A 13961-nucleotide genomic window follows, 5' to 3' on the forward strand; every position below is an offset into this window, starting at 1 on the left:
TATCCAATTATAGAATAGATTGTCATCATAAGAATAAAATAATTTAATACCAAAATTAAGACTTGAACCACGTAATTAAACCACAGAACAGAACACACAATTCTAAGAGCATCATTAACGCAGGTTCTTAGCTGGAGTTTTTAAGAAAATTAGGCAATTAATTAAATGAAAACAAAAAGAAAATTGTATAACCGATCCTTAATTCATAGTTTTTGCAACCGATCACAAAGCAGGTCCTTAGAACACGTGTCAGGCAACCAAGCCTTTTTGATTTTTTGTTTTGATTTTTCTTTTTTTCTTTCTTTTCTTTTATTTTCTCTCATATTTTCTTGTGTTCTCCTTCAAGACGACGACGACTGCGTTCATGAAAGAGGCCTCTCCACCGTTCAATCGGCGTCTCCACCGTTCAATCGACGTCTCTTCCGTTTAATCGGCGTCTCGTCTGTGCAATTGACGTCTCCTCCGTGCAATCGACGTCTTCTCTGACTTTCCCTTGTCTCGTCTGCTCCGCCGCTAAAAGGCGTCTCCTTCACTGGTCTTCTCCGTCGCGAAGGAAAGTGATTGATTAGGTGGTGATTAGATGATGCCACCCCATCTCCTCTATCTTCTGATCGGTGAGATCCTTTTGATATTCACACTTAATACGATTGATTAGGTGGTGATTAGATGATGAGATTGAACCTTGATTTGAATTTTTTTAGGGAGGAGGCAGATGGGGTCCGATCCTTGTTGGCTAATTACGTGGTGATAGATGATGAGATTGAACCTTGTTGGCTAATTAGTGAGGCTTGTTCTTGTTCTTGTTAAAAACAAGTGTTCTGTTTTCATTTAAGTTAAAATGTTGGCTAATTAGTGTCGCTTGTTCTTGTTGTGGTTTCCGTTTAAGTGGCTTGTTCTTGTTCTCTTTTAATTGTGTTGTTGCTTTAAGTGTATTGTTCTTGTAAGGAAGAATCTCTGTTGGTGTTGTGTAATGAAGAGTCTCTGTTGTTGCTTTAACTGTATTGATCTTGTTATATTTTTTTGTGCTCTTTTCTTGTGTGTAAATGCAGGTAACATGCACAAGACGAGTTATGAGCTTGGAAGAGATGAGTTGGAGGAGATGAGTCATGAACCCCTAATTTTATTTTTTTAAAAACCCCTAATTAAGAAACTTCCAATAAAGCATAAAATCTATGGGATTCTTAACTACATTTCTTAAATAACTTTTATTCTTAAATTAATCACTAAGAAACCCAAATGGGGTTATAGCAATAATGGTGCTCTAAGAGCATGTACATTGGTGTATCTTAACACCGTAGCTTAGGGAAATTAGGTTTAAAAAAAAAGATTAAATGGGATTAATACAAAAGACGTAGCTTAAATAACAGACAGAAGGAACGTCCCTTGGTCGCCACGCGTCGCATCGCAATTGGAGAGAGAATCGGTGTCGCTGGCGTTTCCTCTCTCTCCTTCTTCTCTTTCATTCTTTCGTGTTTTTTTTTTCTCTGGCGATATGGCGATTTAGCGTCTGCTAAAACCGAAGGAAGCTGCAAAAAAAGAAAGTGTGAGGATGGTGCTGCTTGTTCAAGCTCCCAAGCAACTGAAGTGAAGCGTCCACCGGGTGTTAAAACCGCCAAGGCCAGTGGCAAGAAGACTGTGACTGAGGAGAATGCGACGATGGAGTTTCACAGCATGGTGTCACTAAAAGAAAGGGATATCGCCATGAAGGACCGCATGTCTAAGATGAGGCTACTGGAAAGTCTGATAAACAAACAACATCCCCTTCTCGCGTACGAAGAAGGCCTGAAGAAGAAGCTGGTTGATGAGTTGATGTTGTCTTAAGTTCCATGGCTCTGTGTTCTTGAAGTTTCATCTGCTGTTCTCATTTTAGTTTAAGTTGATCTTGTTGTGTCTGAATGCTCTTGATGTTGTTGTTATGTTCTCGTTATTGTTTGATCTTGTAATGGTTTTAAAGTTTAAGAAAAATGTTGTTGTTATGGTTTAATGTTGCTGCGCTTTGAACTTTTTATCGTTTGTTGTTGTAATGGTATTAATGTTCTTCTTCATCTTGCAGGTCACGGGTGAGAGACAGAGGTCACGGGTGAGAGACAGAGGTCATGGGTGAGAGACAGAGTTCACGGGTGAGAGACAGAGGTCACGGGTGAGAGAGAGAGGTCATGGGTGAGAGACAGAGTTCACGGGTGAGAGAGAGAGGTCTGTAAAGGTGTCTGTAGAGGTCTGTAGAGGTCTGTAGAGGTCACAAGAGTTTGTATTATTGTTTCACGGTTTTGATGTACGTAGAGGTCACGAGTGTGTAAAGAACACTTGAATTCTCAACATTATAAATTGCAAGCAAACTCTCATTCCCAACATTCTCAACATAACAACAATCTCATGTTCTTCTCTTCAATCTCATTCTTAACATTCTCATTCAACGGTTGTAACCAACAATCTGATCCCGCTTCATTCAACCTTCCTTCTCTTCTTGTAAACCAATCGTCCTTCTCCCCTAAACTCATCACAACCCAAACTTGTAACCCAAGCTTCCATCTCTTGTAAACCCAATCTTTTATATCTCTTTAAACCCAACCCAATATTTTATCTCTCTCTAAACCCAACCCAACCCAATCGTTTCTTTCACAAATACATATATAATCATGGCCTCTTCTTCTCAAAACCCAATTGATGACGAGTCAATTGATGAATTTTTTCGTCAAAAGCAAGACGTTACCGGAAGACTTGGTCTCTCTGCACTTCAAAAGTGTACAGCAGCTATTCGGGTGTTGGCATATGGTTCTGCGCTTGATGCGGTCGACGAATACCTCCGGCTCGGTACAACCACTACTCGGTTATGTGTGGAAAATTTTGTGGAAGCAATAATAGATTTGTTCGGTGATGAGTACCTACGAAAACCAACACCGGCTGATCTTCAGCGTCTACTTCATATTGGAGAGCTTCGTGGGTTTCCTGGAATGGTAGGAAGCATCGATTGTATGCATTGGGAGTGGAAGAATTGTCCCACCGCTTGGAAAGGCCAATATTCTCGTGGTTCGGGAAAACCCACCATCGTTTTAGAGGCGGTTGCTTCATATGATCTCTGGATATGGCATGCGTTTTTTGGACCTCCAGGTACCTTAAATGATATTAATGTTCTTGATCGCTCACCTGTTTTTGATGATATAATATATGGTCGAGCCCCGCAAGTGAATTTCTCGGTCAACGGAAGAGAGTACGATTTGGCTTACTATCTCACCGATGGTATTTATCCAAAATGGGCAACTTTTATCCAATCTATTCCAATTCCCCAAGGACCGAAAGCAGTTTTATTTGCGCAACGTCAAGAAGCTGTCCGAAAAGATGTCGAGCGTGCTTTCGGAGTTTTGCAAGCTCGATTTGCCATTGTCAAAAATCCCGCTCTTTGTTGGGATAAAGTCAAGATTGGAAAGATTATGAGAGCATGTATCGTACTCCATAATATGATTGTAGAAGATGAAAGAGATGAATACCCTCGATATGATGTTTCAAATTTCCAACAAGGAGAAGGCAGCGGAAGTTCACATGTCGATCTCAACTATTCCACAGATATGCCAACAAATATCGCCAATCAGATGGGTGTTCGAACAAGAATTCGTGATAGACAAGCACATCAACAACTAAAAGGTGATTTGGTTGAACATATATGGCGTAAATTTGGACGTGATCAAGACAACAACTGAACTTCTATGTTTCTTTCAAATTATTTTCGTTTATTTTTCTACTATTTGTTTTCATGTTTTCATGATTCTATTTCAAAATCTTAGTTTAAAATGTTATGTTTGACTTTCTTTTATTTAATAAATAATTTAAATTTTTGTTTAAAATGTTATGTTTAAAAATAATAATATTTTTTAATTGTTAAGAACCTTAATTAAGAGACCACCAATAAACCACTATAATTAAGTGTCTCTTAACAAAATCCCTTATCTTAATTTTAATAGTAAAAAAATCACTAAGGGACACTTAAGGGTTCCACCAATGTACATGCTCTAAGACCACCCGCAACAGTGGATTTTATGCCAAAATCCTTAACAAAATAATATTAAAATATTTAGTGGGTCCCTCATTTTATTAAGGATTGTACTACAATTGACTCTTCCAGTCCTTATTTATGGATCTCACTTCTGATAATCTCTTCACTGTGCGCGGGCTCCACTGCCGCGTGGAAGCCTGCGATTGGCCAATTTTTTTTTTTGTTTTTTTAAATTCAGATAAAAAAGAAAAAATAATAAAATATTCTAAAAAGTGTTGTTAAGGATTTTCTGTTAAGGACTATGGTTGTGGGTGCTCTAAGAATCTCTAACACTTGCCCCTCATCCACCGTCGGATTCGAAGTTCCCTCATCTAACGGCTAAAAATCCACACCCATCAAAAATTTGACCGTTGGAGAATTTTCACTTTAGAGCGTCTCCTCTCCCATAAGAAGCATTCTCAATCTCCTTTCTCTACAGCGCATAATCAAACAAAAAGAAAGAAAGAAACAAACTACTGTTAACGAAAAAACACAACTTGAAAAAAAAAAACTAACGACGATCATGGCGACGAGACGAGTTAGAGGCGATCCCGTCGAGAACCGTCGCGCTCTCGGCGACATCGGGAACATCGCTTCTCTTCCCGGAGGAATCGAAGAAGCAGGAAAACTTAATCGGCCCTTGACCCGTAACTTCCGCGCCCAGTTGCTTGAAAACGCTAACAAAAAGGTTCAATTTTTATTTACTTTTTTTGCAAATCTTGTTTTTTTTTTGTGAGTACTTATGATTCTTGAATCTTACTCTGTGTGTGTGTGCTCAGGAAGGTGTAAGGGCGGTTCAAAGGAAAGCAAGAGCTGCTGTTGTTGTTAAGCCGACGCAGACTCACGAAGTGATTGTGATCAGTCCCGATACAAACGAGGTTGCTAAAGCTAAGAAGAATGTTACTTACTCTTCCGTTCTCAATGCTCGAAGCAAGGTAAGTTTTTTTTTATAACTTGCAATGGTTCTTAGATTGTGTACTTATTGTTATTGGTTGAAATCGTTAGGCTGCTTCCAAGTCTCTTGATATTGACTCTGCGGACAAAGACAACGACCTTGCCGCTGTGGAGTATGTTGAGGACATGTACTCTTTCTACAAAGAAGTTGAGGTACCCTTTATGGTCAGACCCTTTATGGATATGTCGTGTGAATGTTTCTTGACGTTTGTTGTTTTGTTTCCTTCTCTGTTGCAGAATGAGAGCAAGCCTCAGATGTATATGCAGACACAGACTGAGATCAATGAGAAGATGAGATCGATTCTTGTAGACTGGCTTGTAGACGTTCATGTCAAGTTTGATCTCTCCCCTGAGACGCTTTACCTCACCATCAACATCATTGATCGTTTCCTCTCTCTGAAACCTGTTCCGAGAAGAGAGTTACAGCTTGTAGGCGTTAGTGCTTTGCTCATCGCCTCCAAATACGAAGAGATCTGGCCTCCTCAGGTCAATGATCTGGTGTATGTCACAGGCAACTCGTACCAGAGCAAGCAGATTCTAGTGATGGAGAAAACCATTTTGGGAAACCTGGAGTGGTACTTGACAGTTCCAACGCAGTACGTGTTCCTCGCGAGGTTTATCAAAGCTGCGGTTCCTGACCCGGAGATGGAGAACATGGTTCACTTCTTAGCTGAGTTGGGTCTGATGCATTACGACGCTTTAAAGTTCTGCCCTTCTATGCTGGCTGCTTCAGCGGTTTACGCCGCGAGATGCTTCTTGAGCAAGACCCCGGCTTGGACCGAGACTCTTACATTCCACACTGGTTACTCTGAACATGAGCTCATGTTAGTGATCTTGTTTACTTCTTCTCTCTGACAAGCTTTATCCATTCTGATTTGTTTTGTATGTGTGTGTGTAACTTTCAGGGAGTGCTCGAAGCTTTTAGCGTTCATTCACTCGAGAGTTGGGGAGAGCAAGCTGCGAGCTGTGTTCAAGAAGTATTCGAAAGCTGAAAGATGCGCTGTTGCTTTGGTTTCATCACCGGCCAAGTCTCCTCTTCTGTCTTCTTCTGCCTCTTGCTCCTTGGAGAAGTCTTGAAAGAATATCAGCAAAACTATGAAATTTGTTTTAGATCTCTCTCTGATCTTTTGGATGTGTAAAAATGCTTTCTCCTGTTGAGAAGTATTAATTGAATTCTTGTACTAGAATCGTTTTGGTATTCTATGATATTTGAATTTGGAATTCTTGATGATATTATTATATGTAGAAAACAAATTATTTCTTCTCACTAAATTTATATCAACGTTGTTCGTTTATAACTTGTAAAGTTTGAGAAAGTGCTCATGCCAAAAAAAAAGTTCTAAGAAAGTATTGCATTAATCCTCTGTTCTAAAAATTGGCCATCTCGACGCCAAGCGTTACTCTTCCGTCCTGATTTATACCAAATCGATTTAAAAAATCGGATATCCGATTTTTTCTGCCTAGAGCGCCTAATCTTTTTTTTAAATTTATTTGGTCTAAAATTTTATAAATATCATTTATATTCATAATTTCGATGAAAACTACACTATATTAAGTTTATATATTCTATTTGTGTGTTTTATACAATCTTAAATATGTTATACATTAAACAATTTAAAAATTTCGTCCTGCATAATTTCCGATTAATTTCGATTCTCTTTAAGCGCTAGGCCCAACCCGACGGTCCGATTAGGGCCTAGCGCGTTCCCGGACAGGGCACTAATCCATCATAATGGAAACGACGATGTATTCACGAGTCAAAGCGCTGAGGGTAATTACGTCAATTGCAAGAAGTGTTCCAATGTAACCCTAATATATAAAGTGTAGCTCTGAGTGTGTCCTTCCTTCCGCACCCAAAAACCCTAGCAGCATTTCGTCTTTTGTCTCATCCATTGGTGAACATGGTAATTCTCCCCAGCTCATATCTGTTCCGGAGTAGTTTGTTTTCGTTAGTCTGTTAGGGAATCGAACTCTTCAGTTCCTTAGATTTCAGATAGGTTTGTTTCCCTGCTAGATTCTGATCTTTATAGAGCTCTAAGTGTTCTCACCGTCCGTGTTGTGTTCTAACTATGTTTTTCTGAACCATAGTGAAAGTATGTTTGGTTTTGTAAAGTAGAAGTGGTTGTTTGTGTACCAACCAATGACGACGATGTTGTTACTTATCTTTTTTGGTTTGGTCTCTCGATTTATTTATAGTCGAGGAGAAAGACCAGAGAGCCCAAGGAGGAAACCGTCACACTCGGACCTGCTGTTCGTGACGGAGAGCAAGTGTTCGGTGTTGTTCACATCTTTGCTTCTTTCAATGACACTTTCATTGTAAGCTTTCGCCTTCCCTGTCGTGTATAATTATTTTATGCGTGTTGATGTTAATTTTTATTGCAGCACGTTACTGATTTGTCGGGAAGAGAAACTCTCGTCCGTATCACCGGTATGTTCTCTTGTTCCTGTTTATGTTTTTGAATAAAATCTATATTGTTAACACAAAATCAAATTTGATTATTAGTATGATTATGCGAGTTGTATCCTAAAAATATTTATTTTATTTGCGTAGGTGGGATGAAGGTGAAGGCTGACCGTGATGAGTCCTCTCCTTATGCTGCTATGCTTGCCGCTCAAGATGTTGCTCAAAGATGCAAGGTCAGAGAACTGTTCACCATTCATTGCGTTTCTGGATAACATGTTCATCCTAATAATCTCTAATGTTGTTATATGTGACAGGAGCTTGGCATCACAGCCATGCACGTGAAGCTCCGTGCCACTGGAGGAAACAAAACCAAGACGCCAGGACCTGGTGCTCAGTCAGCTCTCAGAGCCCTTGCTCGTTCTGGCATGAAGATTGGTCGTATTGGTAAGTAAATCTCTCTCTGCCTCTTTTGATTATACAGAGAACTGTGCGGTTTGGCTAAGAATAATCGTGTTATTGAATGTATTTTGCAGAGGATGTGACTCCGGTTCCCACCGACAGTACACGTAGAAAGGGTGGACGAAGAGGAAGAAGACTCTGATTGCTCAATGAGCCTCATCATCGTTCACTTGTTGTGCCCTTAGTTTCTTGGGTACAAGTTAGTCTTGCCTCTCTCTCTCTCTCCGGTTTTTCTTTCAAGTTGCTTCGAGAACTTTTATAAGCTTTTGCGAACTTCTTCAGCATTGTAAACTTTTGCATTTGGGAATGAGAAAAAAAGTGATGTTGTGTTATTGTTATTTTGGATTTTCTTTATACCATAGTCTTTCCTATTACTCTATTAGTATAAATTGTAAATCTATACTTCCGATTTTTATGAGGATATGATGGATGTTGATAAAACGGTAAAAGTCTATATAAGTTTATGAGAATGTAATTAATGCTCCGAATGGTAACCGTGGTTTGAGTGATGCGGGACAAGCGGTTTAACTGCGGTGTGATTTTCACAGCTATAAAAACGTATAGATATATGGTATATATAGAGATTTTTGTTAACTGTGGTGCGGGACGGGATGGTTCGTAACATTCGAACCCTAAATATTAATTACTTAATGTCTCCTTTTCTGCAATAAGGGTGTTTGGTTTAGACCATCTCCAACCCACCTCTATTTTTATCTCTATATTTTCTTTTAAAATAGAGAAACTCTATTATAGAGTTGGATTTGTTTCGATGTATGCCTCTATAATAGAGTTCTTCTATTTATAAGGGAAAATATAGAGATTTGCTATTTTCATCTCTAAATATAGAGGTAAAAAGTATGATTTCTCTATATTTTCCTCTAAAATAGAAGAACTCTATTATAGAGGCATATATTGGAGCAAATCCACCTCTATAATAAAGATCTCTATTTTAGAATAAAATATAGAGATATACAATGGAAATGTTCTTAGTGGAATAATTCTCGGGTGCGAGAGGTCCCAGTTCGACTTTCTGAACACCCCCACAATTTTTTTAATTTTTAATCAATTGGGCTTTAAAATATATTGGGCCTGGAACCAATAACATTGGGCTTCGAAACGACTCAGTAGATACCGCCATCGAATGTTTTTAATCTATTTTCTCTCCGCAATAGAATTGAGCAAGTTACTTCCGATCTGAGAGAAAACCCTAATCTCTCTCCGTCTCCGTCTTCTCTGATTCCGCAAGTATGAGTCGATCAGGCCAGCCTCCAGATCTCAAGAAGTAAGTTCTTCTCTTCACCACTTTTGATTTTTCGTTTCTTCTCTCCATCTTCTTCGTGTTTCTGATTTTTACTCTTCGTGGTTTGATTTGATGCAGGTACATGGACAAGAAACTCCAAAGTAAGTTCGATTTCTTCTCCCACGTTTACTCTTATAGAGCGTTTCAATTTCACTTGGATTAAACTCTTGTTAACTGAACCTGGTGGTGATAATGTATCATTCATTGGATTTGGATAGGACAATCTCATTACAATCAGCTATATGTTTTGTCTGGGTTGGTAATGTTGTTTTTTTTTTCGACTTTTGTTAATTAGAAGAATTTTAGGTGGATTTTGATTTAAGAGAAGTAAGTTCTTGTCTCATTTTTTGTTTTTTCCTTGTCGGAATGTAGTTAAGCTTAATGCCAACAGAACGGTAGTTGGAACTCTCCGTGGGTTTGACCAGTTCATGAATCTTGTTGTGGATAACACCGTTGAAGTCAATGGTGATGACAAAACTGACATTGGCATGGTGGTACGTTTTCTCTTTCTCTTCTCCTAAACCACTCATAATCTCTTAGTTATTTTGATCATTTTTATAATTTTGTATTTCCGTATTTTGTGGATGCAGGTGATAAGAGGAAACAGCATTGTCACTGTTGAAGCTCTTGAGCCAGTTGGAAGATCTTAGCTTTTTTATTACTTTTGCACCACCAGTTTCCGTATTTTGACTTGAGTTTACTCTCTGTATTGGAACTTAATTAGTATCTATCAGCATGAATCTTAAAGAAGTTTGATATGATGAATTTATTCCTCTTTTTTGTTCTGAGGATTTCTTTGAATCTGCTGTGAGGGGCAGTCTGATAATGAACTATACCAGATTAAAGGGCTCTCTCTAGGTCGGACAAGTTAATATTTTTGTAAGCATTGTTACAATTTTGTACAAAGAAATAACAAAGCAGTCATAGTAAAAAAGCTAATCGTGATTGGGCCAGACCACACATAAAGCAAAAGCCATTCGTTGTGGGGATTTGAAATTTGGGTAAATGAGCTCCCAACGGTCATTGCATTTTGCTTTATTACCATCTTAAATCTTTTCTTCTTCCTAATTATTCTGTAGTGAGATAGTAATAATTATGCCCTTTGGCCCCTCTGTTTTTATCAAAAGATGGTTTTTATGAATAAGAACTGAAAAAAGGAAAAGAGGAAAGGCCATAAAAGAAATAAGGAGCCGTGAAAGTGGAAGAAAGGCATGTGGAACACGACACAAAGCATTTTGTTGCAAGACAAATGAGAATGAAATGATACATCTCCAATAACACACCGTGAAAGTGGAAGGAAGGCATGTGCCCACACGAAGCCTTGTTGTAACTTGTAAGGCAAATGAGAATGAAATGATACCACCACACGTAACATACAACGGAATGTTCGGCATGTGGGAGGTGTTTTAAAGCTTTTTTTAAGTTATATTATACACATCGTCTACAGTTTTACTACAAAAGGGTCTATGAGTCGATGTGTTTTACTGGTGGAACGTAGGTTGTATTTGTGTATTAATTTTTTTTGTGGAAGTCACTTGCAAGTTAACGTGTTTTATTAGCAGGTAATCCAAAAGAGAAATTGATGTATATCCTTGGTTGGGGGATCTCCAACTCATCATATAACAAAACATCATTTTAAAACACACTTTTGATCTCCAACTAATCCAAAAAGAACTTTCACCAACTTCACTATTCTTTTACTTTTCCTTTTCTCTTTAAGTTATGGCAAGAGGTAAAGGTCCTAGAGATGGCCTCCTTATAACGGTAACAGTATTTTTTAATGCAACATAGATTATCAAGTAACCATTTTTTTGCTTAAAACTATCAAGTAACTATTTCACTTATTCGAAATCTGATTACACATTTACCAAACAACAACAAAAATCTAGCTCTGCAGTTTGGGAGCTCTTGCAATGGACAGTTTGGACTAGCAAGCAAAATTGCAAGCTGCAGAAAGTCCATCTCCATATGGAAGCGACAACCGAAACCTAGCTCTGCTTTCCGTATTCAGGAGCTTCACCACAAGATTGATGAGGAAACAAAGAAGCGTTGCTTCAATGACGACAATCTGTGCAAGCTTAGAGCAGAGCTGAATGAAGAATATCACAACGAGGAGCTCTTCTGGTACCAGAAATGCAGACTCAACTGGCTAAGGGCAGGAGATAAGAACACCAAGTTCTTCCACGCAGTCACAAAAAACAGAAGAGCCCAAAACAGAATCCACAGCCTCATCGACAACGATGGAAGAGAGTGGTTTGCAGAAAAAGAACTGGGGAGACTTGCCGAAACTCATTTCAAGCACCTCTACTCCTCAGAAGACATTGGAGTCTCACTCTCCAACTGGAATGAGATCACCCCGATAGTCTCAGGAGAGCAAAATGACATGCTCATGAAGCCAGTAACACTGGAGGAAGTCAAAGAAGCTGTCTTTGACATCAACCCCAGCAAGTGCCCAGGACCCGACGGTATGAGCGGCTCTTTCTTCCAACATTTCTGGGAAACAATGAGTGTGGAAATTACAGACATGGTCAAGGAGTTCTTTAGAACTGGAAAACTTGAAGAAGACATCAACAAGACCAACATCTGTCTTATTCCCAAAAAGTTGTATGCAAAAAAGCTTGATGAATATAGACCTATCAGCTTATGCAATGTAGCCTACAAAATTATATCAAAGCTTCTCAGTAAGCGGTTGAAATGTGCCTTACCCGATGTAATCACAGAGACACAGGCTGCATTCATAGAAGACAGGCTAATCTCAGACAACATATTGGTCGCACACGAGCTACTACATGTGCTCAACTCCAACAACAAATGCTCGCGTGAACACATTGCAATCAAGACAGACCTCTCTAAAGCCTTTGATAGAGTAGAGTGGCCTTTTCTTGAGCAAGCAATGAAATCTCTCGGTTTCTCGGAGGAATGGTGTAAGCTAATAATGGAATGCATCACTCCTGTGCAATACCAGGTCCTGATCAATGGAAACCCACATGGAGACATCAGACCAACCCGAGGGATAAGACAAGGAGACCCCCTCTCCCCCTACCTCTTTGTCATATGCACGGAGATGCTGGTTCAGAAACTCATTCAAGCAGAATCGCGAGGCGAGATTACAGGGCTGTCAGTGGCAAGAGGAGCACCGGCTATTTCACACCTCCTCTACGCTGACGATAGTATGTTCTACTGCAGACATACAGATGAGGAGCTGAACACCATTCTTGCCATTTTGAATGAGTACAGCCTCGCCTCAGGACAGAGAATCAACTACCAGAAGTCAAGTATATATTTTGGAAAAAATATATCTGCAGAACGAAGAGAAGAAATCATGGAGAAGCTAGGAATGGATCAGGTGGGAGGAGATGGTATCTATTTAGGACTTCCTGAGTCCTTTGGAGGCTCCAAAGTATCCATTCTTAACTACTTAAAAGAAAAATTGGAGCAGAAACTTGGTGGTTGGCAAAACAGGTTCCTCTCACCAGCAGGAAAGGAAGTTCTCCTGAAAGCAGTCGCATTGGCCCTCCCCACATACACGATGAGCTGTTTTATCCTGCCTAAGACACTCTGCAAAAAGATAGTAGCTTTGATGGCAGACTTCTGGTGGAAAAACAACAAAGACTCGAGAGGAATGCACTGGAAAACCTGGAGCCACATGAGCAAGCCAAAAGAGAAAGGAGGACTCGGTTTCAAGGATTTGGAGGATTTCAATGTGGCGTTACTAGGGAAACAATTATGGAGACTGATCACACACCCAAACTCCCTCCTCGCCAGAGTTTTCAAATCTAGATACTACAAATCCTCAGACCCTCTAAATGCTACACTAGGATCTCGTCCCTCCTATGCATGGAGAAGTATGATGGCTGCGCAGAAACTGATCAAGCAAGGCGCAAAAGTGGCAGTTGGAAACGGTAGGAATACCAAACTATGGGAGGAGCAATGGTTGGGGAGCAAGCCTGCCTTCGCACCTCGAGTCACGAGGCTGATACTGCCTCAATACCGACAGGTAGTGAAGTCGAGCATGGCAGTTGTTGATCTGATGACTGTCCCTGGAAAAGAATGGAACAGAGAGCTCATCGAAAACATCTTTCCCGAGCACATCAAAGAGCAAATTCTTGCTACAAATATACAAGGGAGCCACGGAGAGGACACCTACTACTGGGAATACACAAAGACCGGCCACTATACCGTCAAATCTGGGTATTGGGTGCAGCAAAGCATAAATAAACCAGACCAGAGCGACAAGATAGTGGACCAACCAAGCCTCGACGGCCTCTTTCAGCGGTTATGGAAGATGAATACAAGCCCTAAAGTTCACCACTTCCTGTGGAAATGTCTCAGTGACTCATTACCTGCAGCTGCAAACATGAGGAACAGACATATAGCAAAAGATGGCAGCTGTGGAAGATGCGCTATGGAAGATGAGACGATCAATCATATACTCTTCACATGCCCATATGCTCGGTTGATTTGGGCTCTGTCCCCAATTCACGCTCCACCAAACGGAGTATTGTCAGACTCTCTCTACGCAAACCTGGCCCGTGTGATGAACCTGGAGCATCAAGATCCTACTGAAAAGGAGTATGATGATCTCGTTGCTTGGCTGCTATGGAGAATATGGAAAAACCGAAATGAGTTCCTCTTTAAAGGAATAGACTATACAGCGCCAAACACAGTCAGTAAAGCAAGAGAGGATTTGGAGGAATGGTTGAAAAGAAAGGAGGAAGAAAAAACTGTAGCCAATACAGCCCCCCCGCAGCAGTCAACACCATCGATCGAAACCACCACCCACTAGCTGGATAAAATGCAACTCAGATGGAGCATGG

General features: G+C 40.0%; 4 protein-coding genes across 7 annotated transcripts; all 4 read left to right on the top strand.

The window, feature by feature from the left end:
• The first annotated feature begins 2636 nt into the window (after positions 1 to 2636).
• On the top strand, positions 2637 to 3695 carry LOC117127146. The gene is made up of 2 exons (XM_033276552.1): positions 2637 to 2970; positions 3184 to 3695. Exons 1-2 carry the CDS (start codon positions 2637 to 2639, stop codon positions 3693 to 3695), a joined length of 846 nt encoding a protein of 281 aa, XP_033132443.1.
• A 775-nt stretch (positions 3696 to 4470) lies between these two features.
• On the top strand, positions 4471 to 6217 carry LOC103845968 (cyclin-B1-3). Of its 4 annotated transcripts, none has more exons than XM_009122884.3 (5): positions 4471 to 4715; positions 4807 to 4962; positions 5033 to 5134; positions 5219 to 5805; positions 5887 to 6217. In XM_009122884.3, the coding sequence occupies exons 1-5, from the start codon at positions 4551 to 4553 to the stop codon at positions 6056 to 6058; spliced, it is 1182 nt and encodes a 393-aa protein (XP_009121132.2). In that variant the 5' UTR covers positions 4471 to 4550; the 3' UTR covers positions 6059 to 6217. The 4 variants fall into 4 exon arrangements, with proteins under 4 accessions (XP_009121132.2, XP_033142171.1, XP_033142161.1 ...); XM_033286280.1 differs by having other exon boundaries at positions 4480 to 4715; positions 5045 to 5134; XM_033286270.1 differs by having other exon boundaries at positions 4499 to 4721.
• A 518-nt stretch (positions 6218 to 6735) lies between these two features.
• Positions 6736 to 8198, top strand: LOC103845969 (40S ribosomal protein S14-2). Its single transcript, XM_018655758.2, has 6 exons — positions 6736 to 6885; positions 7178 to 7297; positions 7364 to 7409; positions 7533 to 7618; positions 7700 to 7829; positions 7919 to 8198. Exons 1-6 carry the CDS (start codon positions 6883 to 6885, stop codon positions 7984 to 7986), a joined length of 453 nt encoding a protein of 150 aa, XP_018511274.2. The 5' UTR covers positions 6736 to 6882; the 3' UTR covers positions 7987 to 8198.
• A 734-nt stretch (positions 8199 to 8932) lies between these two features.
• On the top strand, positions 8933 to 9945 carry LOC103870221 (probable small nuclear ribonucleoprotein G). Its single transcript, XM_009148332.3, has 4 exons — positions 8933 to 9126; positions 9223 to 9245; positions 9517 to 9638; positions 9735 to 9945. Exons 1-4 carry the CDS (start codon positions 9092 to 9094, stop codon positions 9792 to 9794), a joined length of 240 nt encoding a protein of 79 aa, XP_009146580.1. The 5' UTR covers positions 8933 to 9091; the 3' UTR covers positions 9795 to 9945.
• The last annotated feature ends 4016 nt before the right edge of the window (positions 9946 to 13961 follow it).

Source organism: Brassica rapa, chromosome A01, assembly GCF_000309985.2.
Source record: "Brassica rapa cultivar Chiifu-401-42 chromosome A01, CAAS_Brap_v3.01, whole genome shotgun sequence".
NCBI lineage: Eukaryota > Viridiplantae > Streptophyta > Magnoliopsida > Brassicales > Brassicaceae > Brassica > Brassica rapa.

Bases quoted from the DNA above. Each gene is read 5' to 3' on its own strand.
- LOC103870221 (XM_009148332.3), top strand. From the start codon at position 9,092: ATGAGTCGATCAGGCCAGCCTCCAGATCTCAAGAA. The intron at 9,127-9,222 runs GTAAGTTCTTCT...GATTTGATGCAG, and splicing joins CAGCCTCCAGATCTCAAGAA to GTACATGGACAAGAAACTCC. The intron at 9,639-9,734 runs GTACGTTTTCTC...TTGTGGATGCAG, and splicing joins AAACTGACATTGGCATGGTG to GTGATAAGAGGAAACAGCAT.
- LOC103845968 (XM_033286270.1), top strand. From the start codon at position 4,551: ATGGCGACGAGACGAGTTAGAGGCGATCCCGTCGAGAACCGTCGCGCT. The intron at 4,722-4,806 runs TTTTTATTTACT...GTGTGTGCTCAG, and splicing joins ACGCTAACAAAAAGGTTCAA to GAAGGTGTAAGGGCGGTTCA. The intron at 4,963-5,032 runs GTAAGTTTTTTT...TGAAATCGTTAG, and splicing joins TTCTCAATGCTCGAAGCAAG to GCTGCTTCCAAGTCTCTTGA.
- LOC103845969 (XM_018655758.2), top strand. The intron at 7,298-7,363 runs GTAAGCTTTCGC...TTTTTATTGCAG, and splicing joins CTTTCAATGACACTTTCATT to CACGTTACTGATTTGTCGGG. The intron at 7,619-7,699 runs GTCAGAGAACTG...TATATGTGACAG, and splicing joins ATGTTGCTCAAAGATGCAAG to GAGCTTGGCATCACAGCCAT.
- LOC117127146 (XM_033276552.1), top strand. From the start codon at position 2,637: ATGGCCTCTTCTTCTCAAAACCCAATTGATGACGAGTCAATTGATGAA. The intron at 2,971-3,183 runs GTATGCATTGGG...GAGCCCCGCAAG, and splicing joins AATGGTAGGAAGCATCGATT to TGAATTTCTCGGTCAACGGA.